General features: G+C 41.2%; 1 protein-coding gene across 2 annotated transcripts in view; it reads left to right on the forward strand.

The window, feature by feature from the left end:
• Window positions 1–17471, forward strand: part of DPY19L1 (dpy-19 like C-mannosyltransferase 1) — a 91611-nt gene extending 74140 nt beyond the window's left edge. For both annotated transcript variants that reach the window (XM_084619551.1, XM_084619552.1), the window contains 4 exons: window positions 5168–5342; window positions 8172–8271; window positions 10193–10318; window positions 15464–17471. In XM_084619551.1, coding sequence (XP_084475677.1) covers window positions 5168–5342; window positions 8172–8271; window positions 10193–10318; window positions 15464–15620 — 558 coding nt within the window. In that variant the 3' untranslated portion in view covers window positions 15621–17471. The remainder of the gene's footprint in view (window positions 1–5167; window positions 5343–8171; window positions 8272–10192; window positions 10319–15463) is intronic.
• Window positions 17472–25936: the final 8465 nt, after the last annotated feature.

Below are 25936 nucleotides of genomic sequence, written 5' to 3' on the forward strand. Positions count from 1 at the left end.
CTCAAAATAGACATTCTAAAGCTGTATCTTCAGGGGTCTGTAAATTAGCAAAACAAATGTCAGTGTATTGTAATTTGAAATAAAAGTTGCCCTTTGAACCAGAAAAGCAATAAAATAAATATTTAGTCTTTTTTTTTTCTGTCTCTTCCTACTTCTAATGTGCCCATCACTGTGATATGTCTGTGGTGGTTAAAGCATTGATTCATAGTGAATTCTGTACAAAATAGGCCTAAATTCTTCTTCATTCTTCCCTTATTTTAGTTGTTGATTTCTGTTACCCAGGAGAATGCTGTTGGGCTCTTTTGCTGCTTTGTTATTGTTGGAAAGCCTGTGTAAACGGATGGATCTTTATATCTTGCTCAAATCTTGACAAGACTAGAACTCTTCCATTACAGCATAGGAAATGTGTGCCACAGTTTAGGACCTTCTGCTACACCTTAACCCAGAGTGCAACTCAGGGGCTAGTCTGCTGTAGCCCTCTGGTCAATCATAACTACTCTGGTAAGTCATGAAGGGAGAAGTGGTCTCAGAGAGAAAAAACAGTACTTTGAAATGGATGAAGAGTTGAATGAGGAGCTATTTAGCATGCAAAGTACTGGTGAGATGTAGACTCTTTAGCCTTTTTGATTTAGTAGGTGAGTTGATTTAGTAGTTGAAGTTTTCATGTGATAGTTGCCCTCAGTACTAGAGCGAGAGAACTACAGTAATTCAGCCCGGATCATTGTGGGTTATGTTACTCCACCAGAGCAAAGATCTCCTTGTCAGTTGAAAATGAAAGATAGTATTTCTGATACCATTTGACTATTCAGGAGCAATGAGTCCAGCAGGAACACCCCCACACCTTCACTTGTTTGAACACTGGGAGGATGAGCTTAATAGTATCTTATTAATATCAACAGCTTTCGTGATTTAGTTTATGCCGGTGGTTTTCATCCAGTTCCAACTTCCTTTGAACACTGAGACAGCTGGGAGCTAGCATTGTTTGCACTAGATAAGATGTGCCTGTAGAGATGTCATCAGTTTATTGATGTAGTCACTTACTGTTTCCTTCACTGGTAATAGTAAGAATGAAGCCTGCAATGCTCCACAGGTGGTGAGAACCACCAAGCAGCTGCCCATCATGACCATCTGAGATCTGTTGGAGAAGAATGAATGAAGCCAGCAATGCAACCCTATCAGCTTTTTAAGTTTTTCTTTCTTTTTTTAAAAATTTAATGGTTGGAGAAAAGACCAAGATTATTTATATTCATACGAGTACAAAAACATTTCTGTAGAATCATCTTCCCCCATTTTCCCAAAAACTTGAAAATGGAGACAAAATTCATGACATGATATTTTTTTCATATTTTTTAAAACTCTGTAAGTGCCTAATATATTACGTTCTGCCCTTTCCTTTCCTTGTATTTTGCTCATACATTTGATAAAATTATGAACAACCTCTTAAAAAAATAGCATAAGAAAAAAGAGTTCAGATACATAAAGGAGACCAAGAGAAATTGGAGTTGGGGCTGCGGGAGGAATAGCTATTAAAGCCATGAAAATAGGGTACATATTGTTTTCTTAGAATGTAGTATTTCATTTTACACTTAAACAATGTCCAGTCAGTTAGGACTTCCTTTTTCTTAAATCCACACTCTATACAAAGAGTGCTATTTTTCTTTGTCAGATTCACAGGAATAGTTGTTTGGTCTTACTGTTCCACATCTTTAAGAAATTATTAACAGATCTGTTTAAATTAGGGCTGTCAAGATATTAAAGAAATTTACCGCGATTAATCGCACGATTAAAAAAATTAATCGCATTAAACAATAATGGAATACAATTTATTTAAATATTTTTGGATGTTTTTTACCTTTTCAAATATATTGATTTCAATTACAACACAGAATACAGAGAGTATAGTGTTCACTTTATATTTATTTTTGATTACAAATATTTGCACTGTAAAAACAAAAAAATAGTATTTTTCAATTCACCTCATACAAGTACTGTAGTGCAATCTCTTTATTGTGAAAGTTGAACTTACAAATGTAGAATTATGTACAAAAAATAACTGCATTGTTTTATTTTTCAATGTAAAATTTTAGAGCCTACAAGTCCACTCAGTCCTACTTCAGTCAATCGCTCAGACAGACAAACTTGGTTACAATTTGCAGGGGATAATGCTGCCTGCTTCTTGTTTACGATGTCACCTGAAAGTGAGAACAGGCATTTTCCTGGAACTGTTGTAGCCGGCGTAGCAAGATATTTACATGCCAGATGTCCTTTCATCTTTAACCACCATTCCATAGGACATGCGTCCATGCTGATGATGTGTTCTACTCGATAAAGATCCAAAGCAGTGCAGACCAATGCATGTTAATTTTCATCAACTGAGTCAGATGCCACCAGCAGAAGGTTGATTTTCTTTTTTGGTGGTTCGGGTTCTGTAGCTTCCACATCTGAGTGTTGTTCTTTTAAGACTTCTGAAAGCATGCTCCACACCTCATCCCTCTCAGATTTTGGAAGGCACTTCTGATTCTTAAACCTTGGTTTGAGTTCTGTAGCTATTTTTAGAAATCTCAGGTTGCTATCTTCTTTGCATTTTGTCAAATCTGCTGTGAAAGTGTTCTTAAAACAAACATGTACTGGGTCATCATCCAAGACTGCTATAGCATGAAATATATGGCAGAATGCGGGTAAAACAGAACCGAAGACATATAGGTCTCTCCCAAGGAGTTCAGTTGCAAATTTAATGAATGTATTATTTTTTAACGAGCATAATCAGCATGGAAGCATGTCCTCTGGAATGGTGGCCAAAGCATGAAAGGACATACGAATGTTTAGCATATCTGGCATGTAATACCTGCAACGACGGCTACAGAAGTGCCATGCAAATGCCTGTTCTTACTTTCAGGTGACATTGTAAATAAGAAGCAGGCAGCAGCACCTCCTGTAAATGTAAACAAACTTGTTTGTCTTAGCGATTGGCTGAACAAGAATTAGGACTGAGTGGACTTGTAGGCTCTAAAGTTTTACATTGTTTTGTTTTTGAGAGCAGTTATGTAACAAAAAAACTACATTTGTACGTTGCACTTCCATGATAAAGAGATTGCACTACAGTACTTATATGAGGTGAATTGAAAAATACTGTTTCTTTTATTTATCATTTTTACAGCGCAAATATTTGTAATAAAAATAATAATATAAAGTGAGCACTGTGCACTTTGTATTCTGTGTTGTAATAGAAATCAATATATTTTAAAATGTAGAAAAACATCCAAAAATATTTAATAAATTTCAATTGGTATTCTGTTGTTTTAACAGTGCGATTAATCACGATTAATTTTTTTGAGTTAATTGCATGAGTGAAATGCGATTAACTGACAGCCCTAGTTTAAATCAAATATTCTCTTTCCTGCAGCAGTTAGCTAAATGTTTGTTCTCTGCAAATTTAATTGAACTGTAGCAAAACAGATTTTTTTTTAGACAAACTTGTGCATGTGTTTCAATTTTCTGTAATTTCCAATTCACTCCTAAGCCTTGCTCTCACACAGTATGCTCATGTCTGTCTTATTTAAAGTAGATGTGAACACAGCAAAGTTGAAAGCTTAGGTACTGTTGTTTGTAACTGGTAACTAATATTGCAGTGTGTTACAATTTAATTACCAAGCAAGTATTCCTGAATTTTAAACAACTGCCTTGTTTCTGCTTAGGAGTTTACAGCAAGATAACTATCATGCATTAGTTATCTCACTGTAAAAAACCCCCCACCTTTTGAGGTTTTATCTTCACTGACAATCTCCTTCCTACTACTTATCTTGGGGACTAGATTAGATGGTCCAGATCGCTTGCTGTTCTGTCTTATGTTCCTAAATCTTTGTAAACTGTTTTCACCCTTACCACTCTCATAATTGCTTAATCCTGACATCCATCCCATAGATATCAAATCCTCCCAGAACCTTATTCTAGACAAGGCTGGACAATCATTTAGTCCTGACTCCCCTCTAATCCTAGTCGGACCAAAAAGCAGTTATTCCGTCCAGTTCTTTTTATACATATACAGCCAGATTCTTGAGTTTGCCTGAGCTATTCTTGGCTGAGAACCCAATGGGGGAGGCTGAAAGCCACTTTTACACTTCCTTGGTCTTGGAGGTAGTGCGAGGTCTTCTCATCCCCTTTGTGTAAGGTAGGGCAATCTCATGTCTGCTCTAATCTATGCTGGATGCAAGAGCTCCTAGGGCCATTCCAGTCAGTGTAAGGCATGTCAGCCATAATCTTTTATAAGATTATGTCTTATCTTTTATAAGATTATCATAATCACAAGCCGCCTCCTTGATGCATGAGAAAAATGCTCTAGGAAGAAGCTAGACTCCATCTGTCAGACTTACGTACTAAGCCCCAGTACCCTTGCTTTTTTAATTCAGAAGTTGCCAATAAAAATTAAGGGATATGTTTTGTGGGTACTTGGGGGGTTAGGGAAAGTGTGGCAGGGATTGGTTGTCCTTGATCAAGCAAAACAATAGAGCAGTAAAACAGAATTCCTGTTTCCCTACACAATACTCATTTTACTGAGATGTGCACTTCAAAGTCTGCTTCAAACCATTTGCACTGTTGTTCAAACAAAGCCTATGTCTTTCAGTGTGGGAGAGGGAAAGAATAGATGTGATGTAACAGTAAATTTCTAACCATTAACTCTTTCCTTTCTGATTTGCTTCTGGGTTCTTAAAAAAAGTTGACCTTCCCTGTATCTTTTTATGAAATACATTTAAAATGATCATAAATATACTGAACTGTTCATTTGACAAGAATATAAAATACTACATATGTGAGATTTAGATGACATTGCTGAATGAACCTTAACTGCTGCATTCCCTGACTTTATGATCACTGAAAATTTAAAGTTGCATTAATGCATATTTTCTTATTTTATAGTATAAGAAAAGTAGGAGCAGCATACTCCAGTGGAGTCAACTTAAGTGAATACTTAAGGTCTTAATCCTACTCTCACTGAAGTTAATGGCAGAATTTCCATTGACGTCAATAGGAGCAGGACTGGGCCCTAAAAGAACATCTGTGATTGATTGTAATATGTGTGACAGGTTCTACTGGAGAAATTAAAATCATAAGACATGAATATTGTATAATACTGTAGGTATTTTGGAATTAACTGGCTTTTATATTTCAGTTGTTTGGATGGCTCTTTGGCAAAATTCAGCCCAAAACATTGGTCTTTGCTATTTTAGCAATAATGGCAATAGAGGGATCAGCAAACCTTCAGAATCAGTGGAACATAATGGGAGAATTTAGCAATTTGCCACAGGAAGAACTTTTAGAATGGATAAAATCCAGTACCAGACAAGGTAAACTATTTAGTTGTGTGTGATGATGTCCTTATTTGAGCTGTAACTGAAGGAATTTTTAGCAATAATCTGTCAAAATGCAGTCAGTCAGGAGCAGTTAAACCTTATTAGATGCTGGAATTGAATCAAGATTAAGCCAATTAAAATGCTAACTGCATTTTTCAAAATACTATTGTGCTATTACACACATGGTTTTTGACACAGATTAAATTAAACAATTTTTTTAACTAACATATTTGGAATGCTGGGATACGTTCCTTGTATTTCACTTATGTTTAAGTGAGAATCCTCTGTTCTGCAAGTGGCAGACATGTATTCCACTCAGGTGCACCAAAGCCAGAGAATTTTTCTTACAGGTAACTGTAGGTGCTGCACTTGTGTCCTCTGACCCCTTAGCTCCTCCTCAGGTTATTTAAAGGTGGTGCTACCCTGACCACCATCAGTTCCTTCTTGCCATGCATGGCTAGAGTTGGAGCAATCGGTGTGAGAGTTTACTTCAAGCTTCTTTATCTCAGTCTTTCTGGGATTTTGTTGTTGATATCCAGCTCCAATCAGTCGACATCTCACCGCATGGATGCCGCATGGTTAGATCAGAAGGAGCACTGTTCCACAGCTGTTCAACAGGTTCAACTTAGTAGTAGAAAGTCCTTTCGTAGGACTACATATTTGGCTAAGTGGAAATGTATTTCAACTTAGTTCTTGTCCCCAGGGAGTTCAGTTGAGGCAAGCCTGCATTCAGGACATTTTGGAGTTCCTATTATACCTTCAGTCCTGTGGTCTGTCTTATCAGTTCGTTGAGGGTCCTCTGAGCAGCAATTTCAGCATTTCATCCTCTATCCAAGGGAAATCAGTTTTTCAAATGCCATTGTAGCCAGATTCATGAAAGGGGTCACTCGTTTCTTTCCATTGGTAAAGGAAGTGATTCCTCAATGGGACCTTAGCACTCTGTTGGCTGCCCTCATGGGTTTTCTATTTGAGCCCCAGGCAATTTGTTCTTTGTCTTTTCTACGCCAAAAGACAGTGTTTCTTGTGGCCATGACTACTTCAATGAGGTCCCAAGTGACATCCGTTGCATTTCTCAGTGATATTTTAATACTGGACATTTGCAGGGCTGTTGTTTGGTCTTCCATACATAATTTTACAAAGCATGATGATATTCTGCAAATTTTGGGAAGGCAGTCTTGCAGTTGCTCTCAGAATAGACTGTGAGCCACATGTCCTGATAGTGCTTGTCAGTCACCTAAGTGAAATACATGTCTGCACTCACTCAAAGAAGAAAGGACAGTTATTTTAATGTGCTGTTACTGTTCCTTTTGATGTGGGTGCAGATGTGTATTCTATGACACACCCTCTGTCCCCTCTACATAGGAGTTTCAATTCTTGATGTTTGGTGTGCTGAGAGGGAGGTTGAGGCAGCACTGCCCCTAAATAACCTGCGGGGGGGGTGGTCTAAGGAGCTAGAGGATGTGTGCACCGCCTCTATGGGTACTGCTAGGCAAAGTTCTCTGGCTTTGGTATACTGGGTGCATGTCTGTACCCACATCTCAAAGAACAACAGTTAGTATAAGTTAGTAACATCTTGTATGCCTTTTTTCTTGAAGACAATCACATTTTGGCTAAAACCTCAGTATAATTCTATTCAGAAGAAAAAAATTCCTAAAGGAAAGTTCATTATTTGTCTCAAAAGTTTCTCCTGAAATATGATGAACATACTTTTTGAAAATGCTTGTGTTCTTAAGTGCAACAGCATTCACGTACTTGGGTATCGTTCATGCAGTTGGAGCCATGTTTGTGGACCTTTGTACATATACAGTGCTCAGTTGACTGACGCATCATGATCTAGTGGATAAAATACTGAGCTGGGACTGAGGAGACCTTCATTTCAGTCCTAGCTCTCAGTGACGTGCTGCATGACGTTGTACAAGTCACTTGGTTCTGTTTCGCCTCTCTATTAGTTTTATAAGCTCTTCTGGACAGAGGCTGTTTTTTACTATAATTTTGTACAGAGCCTAATACTGTTGGGCTTCAAACTTGTTTGGGACCCCTAGGCACTGCTGTAGTATCACTAATAGACTTAAATGGACTCAACATAAATTGTAGGGTTCTATCCACATGGATCCATATGCAGACTTGGGCTTTGCTCTTCATTTCATCAGTAGAGCACGCCCTATTCATTCTAGGGCATGTCCCTGTTTGTTCCTCTCCTGTTGTTCAAAGGTAGACGGATAAATCAGAAAATGAGCTGCTTCTCCGTAAATAGATAGTTATAAAAGTGAAAGTATCTGCATGCACTAAGGACTTATATCACAGTCAGGTGGGAAATACTTGGGTGTACATGCATCAGAAATCAAGTAAAAATCGACACTGGCATGAATGTGTCAATATACAGATTCACGACCAAAAAGACTTAATAAAATATATTAAGTCCACAAATTTAATAGTTTAATTCCGTAAGACTGATACAGTACTCAAGACTTTCCAAAATGACCAGTGATTTTTGCATGCCTCGTTTTGGGTGCTCAACTTGAGTTGCTTTAATAAGTCAGATTTTTTTTTCCAGAGGGTGCTTATCATCCCAAATAAATAGTTAGTTTTGAAAATCCTTGGCCTTTGTCTTTTGAGCATCTCTTCACAGGCTATTTGAACCAAGCTTTCAGAGCAATTAAATTTAAGGATTTATTTATTTATTTATTTTTAAAGTGCAACAGATCTCTCCGTCCTTACATTTATTCTGTTGTATTGTCCTGGTTTGACTATTTGAAACTGAATCTCTTCTCCCCTTTTCTTAATTATCCCTGCTTTAAATAAGTCTTTCATTATATATTACAGATGCTGTTTTTGCAGGAGCGATGCCTACAATGGCTAGTGTCAAGTTGTCTGCCCTTCGACCGATTGTAAATCATCCCCATTATGAAGATGCAGGGCTGAGGTAAATTTCAAAGTTCAGTTTTATTCCTCTAACATTAATTATTTTAGCCTTGCGATGTACAACAGGAATGATCATCATGTTGTCTAGTACAATCTTTTAAAAACCCATGAAGTTCTAGGTCATATTTTTATTTGACTAATCAACATTGTTTTAAAATAGTCATCAGCAAGTTGAAGGACAGTAGTCCATTGTGGGATAGAAGTAGTAGAGACACTGTAATGGTTCAGACTTAAGGCTGGTCTATGCTAAAAAGTTAGATCGACTCAGCTGTGTCGCTCAGGAGTATGAAAAATCCACACCACTATATGGCATAATTAAACCAACCTAGTCCCCAGTGTAGACAGCTCTAGATCAACAGAAGAATTCTGCCGTTGATTGAGTTACCGCCCGTTGGGAAGGTGGATTACCTACACTAACGGGAGAAGTCCACGCATCAGCATAGGTAGTCTCTACGCTGAAGTGCTACAGTAATGCAGCTGCAGTTGTGCCACTGTAGCATTTAAAGTATAAATATAGCCTTAGTAATCAAAAATATTGTGTAATTATGAAGTCTGAAGCAACATCCTGCTACTAAATCTACCTCTTGTTGCTCTGTTTTCCCATGGCCCAGTGAACAGACAAGTTCTCAAGATTGCAGGTTTTACTTAGTTATTACTGGAAGCAAGGGTTGTGTTTTCTTGAAATATTAAATCCATATTATTTAAATGTTGATTATTAAGTTAAGAACTTCTTTTATTAAGACTGATTGAAATTCAAATTTTGCACAGACTTTTTTGATCAGTTCATTTCATATGGCATTTGACGGCTTAATTTGTTTTCCTTGCAGTTTTCGGAACCTGAACTTTTTGTGTAAATTGGCTTCTGAAATTCATTTATTTAAAAAGTTTTAACATCTTATCCACAAGTATCATTGCAACAGTCTTCAGCAACTCAAGTTTGTGGAAAGAGGGTAGGGGAAGGGGAGCACACAGATAGTGCCACATGTTTATAGTATATTTCTAGTCACATGTAAGATCCAACTATAATCATGTTGCTCTCTGTCTCCAGACAATCCCCTTCAACTGTACTTGGTATCAGAGCCTTAATATTTTGGGACAAGTCTGCAAAACAGCTATTTGCCTTACTTCCCCATCCCACAATCATATGAGCACTAGACTGACAGGATTTTGTAGAGAATATTCTAAATGATTCACTGCATGTCTTCAGACTTTCACCAACCTTCTCTTTTACAGGACAAATAGAATTCTATTAAGGTTATTATATGATTATGTACATTGCTTCAGTGCATTGACAGTAGATCACAATGCCAGGCTTTCCTTTTTAGTGATTCTGCTCACCCTTTCTTGTCTTTAAACTAAAATCATGTTTTGTTCAGGCTAGTGGGAAATGGAAAGAAACAAGTTCTGTTTTTGAAGTTTCTCTCTTTACAAATCGAAGGAAGTTCACTTTCCTGGGAGGGCAAACGGGTCCACCAGGAAATTCATCTTGTTTCTCATTAAACCAGAAGAAACATAACCCACTTCAGTCAAAATCTGTGGAATGAATCTGAGTGAAGTTAGAACAAAATGTCTGGAACTGAATCATCTAAAATATAAATGTGTCTTAAAGACCAATTCAGTAGAAAGTCGTTGCTTCTCTCCCACAAGTGATACACAGTCAGTATGAAATAAGAAGCTGCAGTGTTTCCTGGTGCCATGTCTTAAATAGGAGGGCAAATAACTTAAGAAATGTTAAACCCAAGTACTCTAACATAAATATAATTTTATTACATGCTTTTCTTACAAAGCGGTCTGCCTTTTTTATACAATCCCCCTCATTATGGTATCTCAGGCTGGCTATTTTATTCATCCTAAATAATTTGGTTCTCCCCACCCTCCCATCCTATTTCCTAACAGCTTTTATGGATTTTTTATTTTCAAAGGGCCAGAACTAAAATAGTGTATTCCATGTATAGTCGAAAACCAGCAAAAGAAGTCAAAAAAGATTTGTTAAAACTAGGAGTGAATTATTACATCTTAGAAGAGTCATGGTGCATAAGAAGAACTAAGTAAGTATTAGTATTCAGCATCAATAGTCTGTCCAAAGTATAGCTGAGGATATACTGGATCTTGTCTTTGGATTGTGGAGATTGATGAGAGAATTACGGTAACTGTGTCATTAGAACTTGCAGATTTATTTCACATTTAGCACAAGTTCTTAAACTGTATGAATTGAATTAATACAGACAGAGCCAGGCTCTCTATCCACACAAACAAAATTAGGATGTGTGAATAGAAAGATAGACTTTACAACCTTTACAGTCACTGAGCCTCTTTATGTCGGGGTATGTTGTTCAAATATACCCACAGGTATATGAACATTAGGTATTAGATAATTTGTGTTTGATATGCAGTTTGAATTTACATTTATCCTTAACCATAATTAAGTACCAGAAACAAATTTGGGCCCAGATCCTTCAAATACACAAGTAACTCTACACACAGTAGTTCTATTGACTTCATTCATATGTGTAAAGTTAAGTTTGTGTGTGAACCTTTTAGGATTATAACCTTAAACATAATTGTAGAACACAATTAAAGTTAATGCAGAGCAAGCAGATAGCTATGCTGTGAAGGCAGTTGCAGATGTGTATGTGTAAGGAGGTCCAAAGATGTTGAATTTTTTCTGCAAAATGCTAATTAGTCATGGAAATGAAATAGATGTTACAAAACCCAAACAAGACTTTTTCTGACTATACGCTTTTTTCTTTGATTTTGTAATATAATTTCTTCTTTGAATGCTTGCTCATGTCTGTTCCATTCTAGGTGTGCGCACGGTTGTCGGATATTTTTGCCTTACCGGTATCCGTAGGGTCGGCTGTGGCGCTGTCTTGAGTGCCGTGCTTATGCGTCGGTATATTAGGCACCGCCAGCTCTACACCCTCTCAGTTCCTTCTTACCACTCATGGTGGTTCGTCAGAGTGCCTTTTCCTTGCCTAGCAAGAGCTATCTGTTTCGTTTCTACTGTCTTCAAGCCTTAGGGCCTTGTAAGCAGTTTGTTTATAGTAATCAGTGTTTAAGTGGTTGTTACGTAGTGTAGTTAGAAGTTAGAGTCCCAACGGGGACTTCGCCCCAGGTGGAGCGTGCCCCAGTCTCCAGATTTTATACCCTGCTCTGACTGCAACAGGCCTATGCTTGTAAGTGACCCCCCATAGCAGCTGCTTGAAGTGCTTGGGGGAATCGCATGTGTCACAGCTGTAAGAACTTTCGACCAGGACGCAGAAACAGCATGACATCCATTGGACGGCCCTCCTCATGGAGGTTGCTCTCCGCCCGGCGTCGGAGCCTTCCTGGCCAGACTCTGCCCCTAGCACTTCGGCCTTGGTGCGTAGTGCATGCCCAGCACTGGGTTCTGCCCGGCATTGCTCTCCATCACCGGTGCCCAAAAAGAAGTCCAAGAAAGACTGCTCCCCAGTACTGAGCAAGAAAGGCCATGGGGTATTGTGCAAAGGACCCAGTTCAGGCCACCCACCCACACCAGAGCCACATGGATGTGCCTCCCCAATGGGGGGCCCTAGCCCCCCAAGGGATCTGCCACCAACTCCCAGGAGCGGTTGGGGACCCAGGCCTATGGCACCTTCCAAAGCTCTCCTGGCACCCAGAGAGTAGAGGCCTCTATCAGCATCGCTGGCACCATGTGCATGGATATCATGCTGTTTCTGCGTCCTGGGTCGAAAGTTCTTACAGCTGTGGCCACAGTAAGCCAGCTGTCAAGCCCCCCAGGGGGCAAGTGAGTGTCGCCAATCGCCAGAGCCAAGACAATGCGCTCTGTCTCCACGCTGCAGATCTCCAGCTTTGCAACGCAGGTGCTTTGCAGGTCGCCTTAGATCACCGGCACCATGATTGCGGTCTCTGCCCTCTCCACGCAGATCCCCTGTAGGGAGGCGCCTGTCACCGTATCGTTGGCATCGTTCATCCTCTCACCGGTCATCTTCTTGGCACAGATCCCCGTCCCCTGCACCTTGGGAACAGTCTCCATCGCAGTACCAGTCCCCCCCATCCCCGGTCCTCATATTCAAAATGCAGGCATCGACAGCCCCACTGTGGTCACCGGAAGGGGATTCCTCTGGCACAGAGAGGGAATTCAGTCCCTCACCGAGGCATCACTGGCGCGATTGGGCACCCGAGGCTTCATCGACTTCTGCGATGCCATCTTGGCCACACAGCCAGTGGCCGACACAGTGGCCCTACTGGAGTGCGTGGGGCATGCCTGTGATGCCGATGCCCCCTTCGCACCATTAATTGGCTGCCACCTCGGAGCAACAGCAGGCGGCACCAGGCTTGGTGTGCAAAGTGCACTCAGAGGGCAGGGGAGAGGAGCGAGTGCCCACCCCAAAACCCTCTTCCCCCATGGAGGATGATGTTCTGGAGCCTCCCTGGTGGTCCAGTCATCATCGTCATTCCCGGATGAGGTGGTGCAGGGTCCTCAAGTGCCAGGCTGCCGGACAACTTCAAAGAGCACCAGGCCCTGCTTCAATGGGTGGCCGAGAACTTGGGCCTAGAGGTAGAGGAGATGCTGAACAGGTGGACATCCTATTCAGTGTGCTCTCGGCATCTACCCTTGCCCGTGTTACATGACCAGTGCCCCACAGGGTCTTAAAAATAGCCCAGGTCCTCTGGCAAACCCTGTCATGCATCCCTCCCACCTCCAAGGGGGCTGAGAAAAAGCACTTTGTGCCAGCCATGGGATTCGAGTACATGTATACCCACCTGCCTCCAGGCTCGCTGGTCGTCGCTGACCCTGGCCTCTGATGCTTCGGATCTGGGCTGGGGAGCCCACCTGGGCAAGCTCAGCATGCAAGGCCACTGGTTGCAGGATGATCTGGCCCTCCATGTAAAAGTCAGGGAGATCAGAGCGGTTCACCTGGGCTTTCAGGCTTTCTTGTCCCACCTGAAGGGCAAGGTGTTGCAGGTCCTGACTAACAATACTGCTGCAATGTATTACATCAACAGGCAGGGTGGAGCTATGTCGTTGGCCCTTTGCCAAGAAGCTCTCTGCCTTTGGGACTTCTGTGTGTGGCATGGCATTCATCTGGTAGCCACATATCTGCCCGGGACCAGGAACGTGTTAGCAGATCACCTCAGCAGGACCTTCTCATCTTGCCACGAGTGGTCACTCCATCTGGAGGCGATCAGTATGATCTTCTGGAAGTGAAGGACTTCCCAGGTGGACTTGTTCCCCTCCTGTCAGAGCAGGAAATGCCACGTATTCTGTTCAATCCAGGGGATGGATAGGGGCTCCCTGTCAGACACCTTTCTGTTCCCATGGTGATTTATGCCTTCCTGCCAGTGCCGTTGATTCACAGAGTCCTTGTGAAGATCAAACAGGACAGGGCGAAGGTTATCCTGATAGCCTCCACATGGCCTCGATAGCACTGGTTTGGCACACTGCTGGATCTTTTGGTAGCTGCTCTGCTGCAGCTACCTCTCTGGCCAAACCTGCTATCCCAGAACCATGGCAGTCTTCTGCACCCAAACCTGGTGGTGTTGCACTTGACAGCATGGCTACTGCATGGCTGAATGCGGAAGAACGGGAATGCTTGGCCCGGCTTCAACAGGTCTTGTTGGGTAGCAGAAAACCTTCCACCACACCGACTTACCTGGCCAAGTGGAAAAGGTTCACATGCTGGGCCTCGGAATGATTTATCCAGGCCTCGCTGGATTATCTTCTGCACCTCAAGCTCCAAGGGTTGTCCCTGTCGTCGATCAGGGTCCACCTGGCCGCTATTTCAGCCTTCCACCCTCCACTCCAGGGCAGGTTGGTCTTCGCTCACAACATGATGGCCCGGTTTTTGAAAGGTCTGCAGCGTGTCTACCCTCACGTCTGGGACCCTGTCCCTCCCTGGGACTTGAATCTGGTGCTGTCGCGGCTCGTGGGGCCTCCCTTTCAGCCTCTGGCTTCCTGCTCTCCTCTTCTCTCCTGGAAGGTTTTGTTCCTGGTTGTGATAATGTCTGCCTGCAGGGTGTCTGAGATCAGGGCACTTACTTCAGAGCAACCCTATGCAGTATTCTGTAAGAATAAGGTCCAGCTGTGGCTGCACCCAGCATTCCTACCCAAGGTAGTTTCCCAATTTTATACCAGCCAGGACATATACTTACCTGTCTTCTTCCCAAAGCCTCATAAATTGGAAGAGGAACGCAGGTTGCACACCTTGGCTGTCAGGAGGGCGCTGGCCTTCTACATCGACAGGACAAAGCTGTTTCGCAGGTCAATACAGCTGTTCGTTGCGGTGGCAGATAGGATGAAAGGTCACCCAGTGTCTGCTCAGAGGATTTCATCCTGGATCGTGGCCTGTATCCGCTACTGCTGTGAGCTGGCAAAAGTGCCTCTGCCAGCAGCTGTGACGGCACACTCGACTAGAGCGCAAGTGTCATCAGCGGCTTTCTTGGCACAGGTGCCAATCCAAGAGATCTGTAGGGCCGCTCCCTGATCATCTGTCCACACGTTCACGTCTCATTGTGCACTTACCTAGCAAACTCGAGACGACGCTGGCTTTGGCAGAGCAGTGCTGCAAGCTGCAAGACCGTGAACTCCAAGCCCACTTCCATGGATACTGCTTGTGAGTCACCTAGAATGGAATTGACATGAGCGAGCACTTGAAGAAGAGAAATGGTTACCTGCCTTTCGTAACTGTTGTTCTTTGAGATGTTGCTCAGGTCCATTCCATTATCCGCCCTCCTGCCCCTCTGTCGGAGTTGCTGACAAGAAGAAACAGAGGGCGTAGGGCCAGCGGTGCCTAATATACAGACACGTGAGCACCGCACTTGAGGGCGCCGCAGCCAACCCTATGGATACTGCTAAGGGAAAAATCTCCGACCGCACATGTGAGTGCGTGCACTCCCAAATTGAATGGACATGAGCAACACATCTTGAAGAACAACAGTTACGAAAGGTAGGTAACCATTTTTTCACTAATTCTCCAATATGACCTGTATTTCCAATATAAAGACAAATGAAAAAAACCTTTAAAGAAGACCTAAGTGCTTTCCGTAATTCATCATAAAGGAGCAAGAGTTCAGAAACCCTTTTTTCCCCTTTGTAGGTCAGTCATTTTAACCCTTAGTTTATAAAACAAACTTGCCATATGTTTCTTTCATTACATTTCCTTACTTGTCCTTCTTTATTTTTGTTTACATATTCAAATATTTTCTAGGCCCGGTTGCAGTATGCCTGAAATTTGGGATGTGGAAGAACCTGCCAATGCTGGCAAAATTCCTTTATGTAACCGTATGAGTAAGGACCCCAGGCCATATTTCAACACAGTATTCCAGAACAGTATTTACAGAGTCTTGAAGGTTACTAGGGAATAACACTTCAGTGCAAAGAACTGTCAATCTTTTTCAACTTTTTAACTGGTAACTGTATAAAAAATCTAAATCAGAAACACCTTTTATACTAAACTTAAAATTAGGAAATGTGTATTTTTAAATATTTGTCGTTTTAAAGGAATTCTGATTATAGAAGTACCTTAACCTGACAGTTTGGATTTCTATTTCAGAGTCAGTCTCTTGAGGTTTGCTATGCAAATGATTATATGTTTGCACACTCTTTAATAAATACTGCTCCAAACAAAAGTTAAGTGGCTGTAGAAAGTAACTACAGTTCTCAAAACCAATCAAATTGTTAAAAAATGCTGTCAGTCTGTCTTAGCAAAGCAAGGTTATTTAAACCATTGGTGCTAGTAATTAGGAACTAATGGATGGTGCTATAGCACCTAGCAGCAGACTTCTTAAATCACCATCACAGTATAATGATCCTCCCAGTATTCCTCTTTGGATAATGTGATACGGTTCACACATTTCTGAAGAAGTGTCACAATTTCTTTAGCCATATCTGTCTGAAGGATGGTTTTATGAGAAACTGAAGAAGGGTTGCTGATAAATTTTGGATCACTTTAAAAACATGTCAGGCCTTTAAGTTTGTCTTTTAAATGGAAATAATTTTTAAACAGTCTTGAAACTGCACATTTTAGATGATGTGCACTTTGCATGTGCAGTAACTTCAGTATTAATTTTTCAAAAATAATTAAACCAATGAGAGGAATATTTGCAACTGAGCGGTAGCTTAGCCTCTGATTGCCCAAGGATTTTTAACATTCTAGTACATTCAAAACAACCAGACATGCACATGTGAAGTTTAATAAGGGAAAAAATATTTTATTCAGGCAAAATCCATCATTTATTCTTGTTGTTGTGTAGCTTTAGTAAGGTAATAGAATAAACTCTGCACTGCCAGATGTGCTAAAGCTACACCTTAACTCTGTAGGAGATGCTATTAAAGCCCGTTTAAGGATTCTGTTGTACATTGGACATCTAGCTTTATTTAACTAATGCTGGTTTTTAAAAATATCCAAATAATACTGAAAAAAACCCTTGTAACAAAATTAACCTGACCTTACTATGATTATGGTCAAAAGTTTGTTTAAATGTAATCACTAAACCAAATGTTAGATATACTTTCCTTGAATTGTCTGACCATGTAGAGTGCAATTATCCTTCCTGCTTTGAAGTTTTTTCTTATTTCTATCACCATAATGTGGCCCTGACATTGTGGATGGTACAGGACTTAATTTCACAGAGGAATTCACTTCCCAGTGTACTGGAGCAAGGATATTGTACAGACTATTAACAAACAAGATGTTATAAATTCTATATGTTACAGCCACTGGAAAACATCACAAGTAATCTAGATTTGTAACTGTTGAGACTATATAAATGTTCAGTCAGCAGCCTAATGACATGACAGTGGTCTAGGTGGCTGTACTGGATATTCAGCCCAGACTGCATCTAGCAGTAATAGATGCTGTAGGAATAAACCTCTTTTACAGTAGTAATAAAATGTTGAACATATGTGAAGACTGTGGAATAAAAGCTGATCAGTATTTTATGTATTTGATTTTTTTTAAAATTTGCTTTTTGGGAGGGTTCAGATAAAGGGTTGAAAATACATATTAACTTTTTAACTTTTACAAAAACACATTTTGGTAAAGTTTCTATTAAGGAAACAATCACTAAAAAGGGCTTAAGAGAAGAGAGAATTTTTTAAAAATATGGTGATGAGTTTCAAGAAAGCAGTAAAATGGATATCTTTCTATATAAACATTGTGACTAAATAGTGTTACAGCTCAAAAAAGTACTGTATTTTTATGGGGTTTATTTCAATTGTTCACATGTACTTATATGTAGTTAAATAAAAAAATTCATGGAATGTGTTTTTGTATTTTTACTCATTATAAACATCACATTTTACAGAATTTATTATAATGATTATGTCAGGTACAGGTATGACGACTGCATAGATTAATAATCTTTGCCAAATGATATGGAACAGATCAGGAGTCTCTAATGCTTTAAAAAAATTCTGTCAACCTCCATTTTCCTTTCCTTACAAATGTCACTTAGTAATGTAGGTACAAAACATAATCATGAGCCTAACCCCCAAATGTTGATTGGAGTGGAAATTCATTCCTAAATTTCAAGTTTCAATTAGTCAATTTACTGAGATTTGTTCTTAATAAAAAAAAATATTGTAAACATTAGTCTTCAAAGAGGAACCTGTAGAGTGTCAGTGACTATACCCCCAGCCATTATTTTGAGACTGATTGAGGCACATCTCTCTTTGAAAGTGAGTAATGCATCTTGAAGGTGACGCTATCTTGTCCCCTTGACCTTTCTTGAGTGGCAAAGGGATTTTCAATTTCAAAGCCAAAAACATCTTTTAATCTAATACTAACAAAATATTAGTGTAAAAGTATAATAATGGTTTTGGGGTGCAGGAGGGGATGGAGGAGGTGCTGAGAAGCATCGCAGATTGTCAGCCCCCCAGAGAGCCTGTGCCAGTACGGACTGGGGCTCTACATCAGGACTTAGATTTTTCACCCAGGAGGAAGAGGGATTGTTCCCCTTCCTCTGCTCCCCCAAGGAAAAGTAACCTCGCTGGATGCAGTGGATGCCTTGTCCATCAGCTGTGAGAATGAGGAGGGGCCTCGTGGTTACAGAATTCTGGCACAGCTCCTGAGGTTCAACAGATCATAGAGGATCAGTTTTTGTTTTCTGAGAAAACTGATGAGACATTGCATTCTTTTAAGGACTCCCAGGCTACTTTACCGTCTTTGGGGGATTACACTTGGGCCTCAGAGAGACATCATTTTGAGGGTCAGCAGCAACACCAGCAAGATCACCCCCAGCAATACTTCTGTCAGCCATCCTACCTTGATAGGCAACAGAACTTCCCTAGAAAAAGGCATAGATCACAGAGATCTTCTGGTTCTAGTTTTACCCAACCAGCCCGTCTTCCTCCATCTTCAGGCAGGCATCCTATTTGACATTCATATCAAGAGCAGCTTCCCAGTTGTGAATGTTTCAACCCTGTCTCCTCAGTTCCAGGAGAGGCTGGCTCACTTCTACAGTGCTTGGGATACTATAACAATGGACAGATGTATCCTAAGCACTGTGGGATCAAGTTACGCCATACACTTTCTCTCCATCCGACGCCCTTCCACGTTGCTTTTCAAGGGCCCCTCTCACAAGTCACTGCTCCTTCACTAGGTCCAGATTCTGTGTGCTTTGGAGCTATAGAGGAGATTCCTCATCAGGGAAAGGGATTTTACTCCTAGTACTTCCTGATCCCCAAGTTTCAGGGATGGATGAGACCTATCCTCAATCTCTGCAATCTCAGAAAGTTTATCAAGTACATGAGATTCCACATGCTTACCCTGGCAACTGTTCTTCCCATATTGAATCACAGCAACTGGTTTGCTGCTCTGTCTTCACGATGCCTATCTCCACATGGCAATTTTCCTAGGTCACAGGAAGTTCCTGAGATTTTTTTTTTGTCGCTGGCCAGCACTATCAATATACTGTTGTCCCCTTTTGGCCTGTCATCAGCCCCGTGTTTCTTTTAACAAATGCATGACAGTGGTAGTACTGTGTCTCAGAAGAAGGGGAATTCATGTCTTTCTGTACCCAGACAACTGCCAACTCAGAGGCACATCCAAGGAACAACTCTTCAGTCACACTGGACTTTTTCGATTGACTGGGGCTGGTTTTGAATGGAGCAGTCAATTTTGAATCCAACTCAAAAAATCAAATTCTCTGGGGCCCTACTAGAATCTACAAATTCAAGGGCCTTTTTTCTGTTCAAGTCATTCCAAACAATTCGGCACCTTTGTCTAGACATCCTTTGACCATGTCCATCTATGCCTGAAGCTACTGAGCCATATGACCACATGCCCTTATATGAGTCAACACACAAGATTGTATCTTTGTTCTTTTTAGTCATGATCGAAGTTGGTCTATTGCCCAAGTTACCAGACATTGGACAGATATGTCCAAGTGCCTCCAGAAATATTGCACTTGTTAAAATGGTAGGCAGAACAAAACAACGTGTGCAAGAGTTTCCCCTTTGCCTGTTTTTCTGCTGACCAGAACAGTAGTCACCAATGCCTCCACGGTAGGTTGGGAAGCACATCTAGGGTCTGTGGTCAGAGCAGGAAGTGTCCTGTCATATCAGCATATTGGAGCTTTGGACCATTTACAATGTGTATCACGCCTTAAAGAATCAGATCAGGGAGCAACAGTTCACATACTCACTGACAGTGCCATCACAATGTAATATCAGAGGAGGAGGAGGAACCCATTCCAAACATCATTGTCAGGAGGCAGTGGAGTTTTAGAACAAGGAAGATATGCCCACAGCGGCATATTTATTGGAATCTCAAAACCTGTTGGCCAACCAACTCTGCAGGACTTTCTCAAACAACAGCAAATGATCTTTAAAGAGCACCATAATGAGGTCCATTTTCAGGGAATGGGACATTCCATTGGTTGACTTGTTCTTAACAAAGGATAAGAAATGTCATCAGTTTTGTTCCTGAGCAAGACTCAGTTCTGGGTCCTGAACTCGATGCCTCCCATCTGAACTGGGGAGTTGACTTAATGTATGCCTTTTCCCCTTATTCCTCTCATCCCTCAGGTTACCATCAAACTCAGGTTGGACTGTGCCAACCTGATACTTATTGCACCAACCTGGCCAAGACAGTGTGGGTTCTCTGACCTTCTCAGTTTGTCTGCTTGACCTCCCAAACCTCATTCTCTCCTTTCTAATTCGCTGACTGAGCGCCACAGCAAGTTGTTCATCTGGTGTTGCACAGTCTGCCCCTCACAGCATGGATGGTACTTGGAGAGATGAGGAGGAAGGGCAATGCTCAAAGCAGTTCAGAAAACCCTGCTTAATTGTAGAAAACCATCTACTAGGTCTATTTGGCTAAGTGGAAACATTTTTCAATTTTGTCATCATTTGAAGATTATAGGCCATGGGGGGGGGGGACAAATGTTATGAACAATTGAGGATATGGGAATAATCAAGAATCACTTCTGGGATCTATCTGGAAGGGGTATTAAACACTGAGTTGATACTCATGCTCTTCTCTAAGATCTTTGCGGATCTAGTGTAAGCAAAGAATCTAGTACTGGAGACTAGCTGGGTGAGTTCTGTATTCAGTTCTGATACTTTATTAACACATAGGTAGTATGGAGAAGAGCAACAAAAATGGTTATGGGACTGGAAAGCTTGATTTAGAAGCAAAAACTAAAAGGCCTAAGTATAGCCAGCTTTAGAGATGACTAATAAGATTGCAGGGGCGGAGGAAGGTGTAAAGATAGAAATATATGAATAGTGTAAACATTAAGGAAGGATCATTATTTTTATGGTGATAATCGGAGCAATGGGATAGAATGAAATGGAAAATTATGCTACATTTATTTAAAATCTCCCTACAATGAGAGCTAGTAACTGTGGAATAATCTTCCAAATAGTGGAGGATCCTTCTGCATTTCATTAAACCCAAGCCTGAATAAAGGACCAAAATGGACACTGTGTAGAGTCAAGCACAGGAGTTTATTATGCACTGCACTGGCAGAGTGTCACCTTGTTTATCAGGCTCAGAGACACTGCAGAACAATTAATTACAATAGATTATATAGGGCGCTCATTGGGCGGAGAGAAGCAACGAGGATGGGTTTTCCCCAATTCCCTGGATAGGTTCCAGCAGCAAGACAAGATAAGCACAGTAAGCCAATGGTCTAAAAGATTACATAATGTCTCTGTCCAAGGACCAAATTAACATATTGCTGACACACAGGTAATTACCCCCAAGCTATGTCTATTAAAGTATACAGGTTAAATCCTAATTTTGGGATCCAGGGGAATGAGGTAGCAGCTCTCTCGGTTGACCAACAGGTACATTCCTAGAGATTTAAAGCAAAAAAGCAGTAATTAGTACTTAACAATAACAATTGTTTAGAAGTTTACCCTTGCATTTCTCTGGGCTAGGATTGGCATACATCTGTGAGGGGAGGGTGTCATAACTCATGTCAATCATATTAGGCCTCTCCCCAAACTCTGTCTGGGATCTGAGGGGTATTGTACCACTATCTCCTCCCTGCATTAGGGTGTAACCATGAGGCCTTTCTCAGTGCTTCATGTGGCTATAACTCACAATAAGGACACCCAATTACATTTGAAGTTATGCTGACTCTGCTCACTGACTTGAAACACACAAGGTTATCTGATGACCCCAGCTTTCTCTTAGCTATGTATTGTTCTTTGTCAGCTAGTCCTCATCCAGGCCTATATAAAAAGTTCTTAGCAGAAACTGTAGTTAAGATCTTACATCCACAGCAAATGGATTTGGGCCCTTCACTGAACTAAGGACTCGGAATTATATTGCAACGTACAAAGTTGCATTGGCAGAGAATGACCCTAAATGGCCAAAAGTTCTTTTTCATCTCTATTATGGCTATTTAAAAGCTTTTCTACAGTATCCTAAAACATCACAGAGGAGGTATAGATTGTACTTTGGACACCATTTTTATGTGATATGAAATATAATTCATGGGGAAGTGTGATCAGAGAACATTTTATGACTTTAGGCAATGGTGATGGGAAATGTTAGCATCTTATTGACTTAAGTTTGAATATGCAGTAACTTTTTTGTCTCCACAAAATCATGTGATGTAGGCATGAGGGACTAAATTCATGCTTTTATAATGCAGGAAGTGGTGGTGGTGTTGTGTTGGTCCTGGATATTGGAAAGACTGGGCAAGGTAGTATCTTTTATTGGACCAACTTCTGTTGGAGAGACAGACAAACTTTTGAGCTTATACAGAACTGCTCTTCTGAATAATACCCAATGGGTATTATTTGTTTGTATTACAGTAGTGCCTAGATGCCCAACCTGAGTGTACAAATACATGAGACCATCCCTACCCTGAATAGTTTACAGTGTAAACAGACCAAGGATTGGGGAGACAGAAGGACAGAGAGATTAAATAACTTGCCCATTTTATCTAACAAATCAACGGTGTGATCAGATGTTGCTAGATGTTCGGCTGCGCATGTGTGTTCTCTATGTGTGCCGTCTCAGCTCTGCGCAGACAGCTGGTGCAGCAGACCTTGAGCGAACTGCCCAATAACCACAAGATCAGTTAAGGTACGAAAGCATCCAGCCAGGTTTATTGCCGATGAAACACAGCCCTAGCTCCCTGGATCAATGCCTGCAGTTACACTAGCATATGTATGCCTGTGACAATGGATGCAGCTCTGTCAGTGGCAGGACTTTCCACTGCTCCCTAGGCTGGCCAAAGATACTCCCTCTGAGACTCCATTTCATACATGAATGCAAACAAGTTAGGTACTGCCCCTCTGACGTAGTGAGCTGACACTCTCTGACCTAGCCAATTACCACTCATCCCCTTGTACATCTCTATCCATCACACTGTCATTCTGACTTCATCTTTAGGATGCATCACTGTGTTCCTGTTATCTTTAGGGACTGTGTTGGTATTGAGATGTTCTGGTATCACCCTTCTGGAATGTGCCTAGCACCTCTTAGAAATGTGTTTCTGCAATATCAGCCCTGTTCTTGCAAGATTCTGAGAGCTTGTAAGCAGGCAGAGCCTGACTTCTTCTCATTTTGCTTTATATCAGCAAAGCTTCAGTATTACTTTAGTTCAGGCCTTAGGCCTCACACCAGGCCTCTGATACAAGGCCTTATGTTTCAGGCTCTTTTTCTACTATACCAGAAATAGAATCCGAACCTTCCAGTCCTAGTCTAGAACTCTACCCACTGGACTATGCTGCTGGGGAGGCCCTAAATTCTAGCCCTTCTTAAAGTTCCATAGGCTAGATCAGGTTCCTCTTATTCCCCCTGGTAAACTCAACAGGAGGAAAACTGGTTCTGTTTATGGAGTGTCCTCCAAATTCTTATGCTGGAGAGCAGGCAACTTCCATTTGTCAGAAATAAACCACTAACTTGGCCCCCTGAACCTCCCAGATTCCTCCCCTGCCCCTTTGCCCACTTGAGATCTATAGGCGATTAGGACATCTGTGCCAACTCTGAAACAACCTATAAGTCTGATCTGTTCTTCACATTATTTTTTCCTGTATTCTACGTTGATTCAGCTACACTTTGATTTATATCATGGCTATTGTGTTTGATATACTGTCTATTCATCTTATATTGTTAAAAGCCTGGCATGTTATGTTTAATAGGACACATGCTCACTGTATTTGATCATATAGAAATATACTTCATGGCTCCTTGAAAATGAAAGGTTTACACATAAGATTGGGGGTTTTTGTATGTTTTAATACCAAAATATCAGAGTTTAATTTTGTTTCTTGGTTGAAAAACTCTTGCTGATCCAGCTCTGTTTTCTCCCTGGGGGGGGAGGAGGGGTGAAGGAACATTATGTTGAGTAATTCTGAAAGAAAAAACCTTATCAAAATAATTCTGAAAATACATCTGCCACTTTCAAAGACTTCATCTTCCCTCTGAGCAAATTGGCAACTTTTTCAAAACCAGCACTTTGTGTTTTTAATTCTAGATAAGATTCAAGAAATGTGCAAAACAGACAGACCAGCTATTTGAGAGGGTTCATAATTTAGCAGTTAAGCAGCTTTGTTACCTTCTATTAAAATATGTGTCTCTGCCAAGAGCTCCTCTGCTGAGTAACAAGTAGAAAAACATGCTGCAGAAATTGTGGCTGATTTTATATATGATTTAAAAAGAGAGTGGCTAAAGCCTGGAGACTGGCTAACCTGCCTCCGAGCTGTTGAAGTCAGGCCCTAGGAGCAGGTTTCTTCTAACAAAAGCTTATTGAAGTCTATAAAAAGGCTATCCTGGATTTTAATGAGTTTTGGATTAGCCCTCTAGTGCTGCAGCTGTAGCTTTTGAGCTTGACCTCACTGAGCAGCCATTGTATGGCAGTTCCCTCTCCTTTTGCTGTTAAGAGACTAGAGGTGGTTAGATTAATGGATACATTTCTGCAACTATGGAACTGTTGGTCTAAAGTTTCAGTAAAACCTTTTCCTGCAAGATAACTGCAGCAAGATTTTGTCCTTTTAAGTCTAATTTGTATGTTACTGCTCAGTTGAGGTACAAGGGAGATAAGATTGAAAAAAAATCTTAAAAATAAAAGGGGAAATCTAGCTTTTGTCATCATATACATTTTCACCATTAAAAGTCCGCTAGACACCTATATTTCACCAGCTGAGAATGTACACAGCTGCTTGAGTTCTGATACCACCCAGTAATGCAGTGCCTAACTGATGCCCAAACCTCATCAGGATTCACAAACTAGGTGTTCCCTCACCTACCTTATCTTCAGGGCCCAGACCAATGAATGCATTCAAAACAAAACAGGTGGTGGTAGTTAATTTTCATCCTAATGCTTAGAGCACTCCCCCAAGACATGGGACACCCAGGTTTAATTCTCCATTCTGCCTGATGTGGAGAAGGGATTTGAACTTGGGGTTCTATTCTCCCAGGAGAGGTCCCTAACCACTGAGCTAGGTCTCAATCACTTCTGTTTGAAGCTGTTCCACTGTGTATAAACAAATACTCATTGGAGCAGGGGGACTAGAACCTCAGACTTCATCTGGGATGCTGTGTGCAATTCTTGTCTCCCACATTTAAGAAAAATGAATTCAAACTGGAACAGGTGCAGAGAAGGGATACAAGGATGATCGGAGGAATGGAAAGCCTACCTTATGAGAAGAGACTCAAAGAGCTTGGCTTGTTTAGGCTAAACAAACAAAGGCTGAGGGGAGATATGATTGCTCTCCATAAATACATCAGAGGGATAAATACCAGGGAAGGAGAGGAGTTATTTAAGTTATGCACCAATGTGGACACAGCCCTCCAAGTGGGGGCAAAAAACTGAACTGGCCTCAAGACTGGGTTTGATAAGTTTATGGAGAGGATAGTATGATAAGACTGCCTGCAATCGCATGTAGCCAATCTGCGACTGCTAGTAGTAACTATCCCAATGGCTGGTGATGAGACGCTACATGGAGAGGGCTCTGAGTTACTACAGAACATTTTCTCACAGGTGTCTGGCTGGTGGGTCTTGCCCACATGCTTAGGGTCTAACTGATTGCCATATTTGGTGTCGGGAAGGAATTGTCCTATTTGTCAGATTGGCAGAGACCTTCAGGATGGGGGGTGTTTTGCTTCCTCTGCAGCATGGGGCACAGGTCACTTGCAGGTTTAAACTAAAGTAAATGATGGAATCTCTGTAACTCGAAGTCTTTAAATCATGATTTGAGGACTTCAGTAACTCGG

The sequence above is a fragment of the Lepidochelys olivacea genome (genome assembly GCF_965140295.1).
Source record: "Lepidochelys olivacea isolate rLepOli2 genome assembly, chromosome: 2".
Lineage (NCBI taxonomy): Eukaryota > Metazoa > Chordata > Testudines > Cheloniidae > Lepidochelys > Lepidochelys olivacea.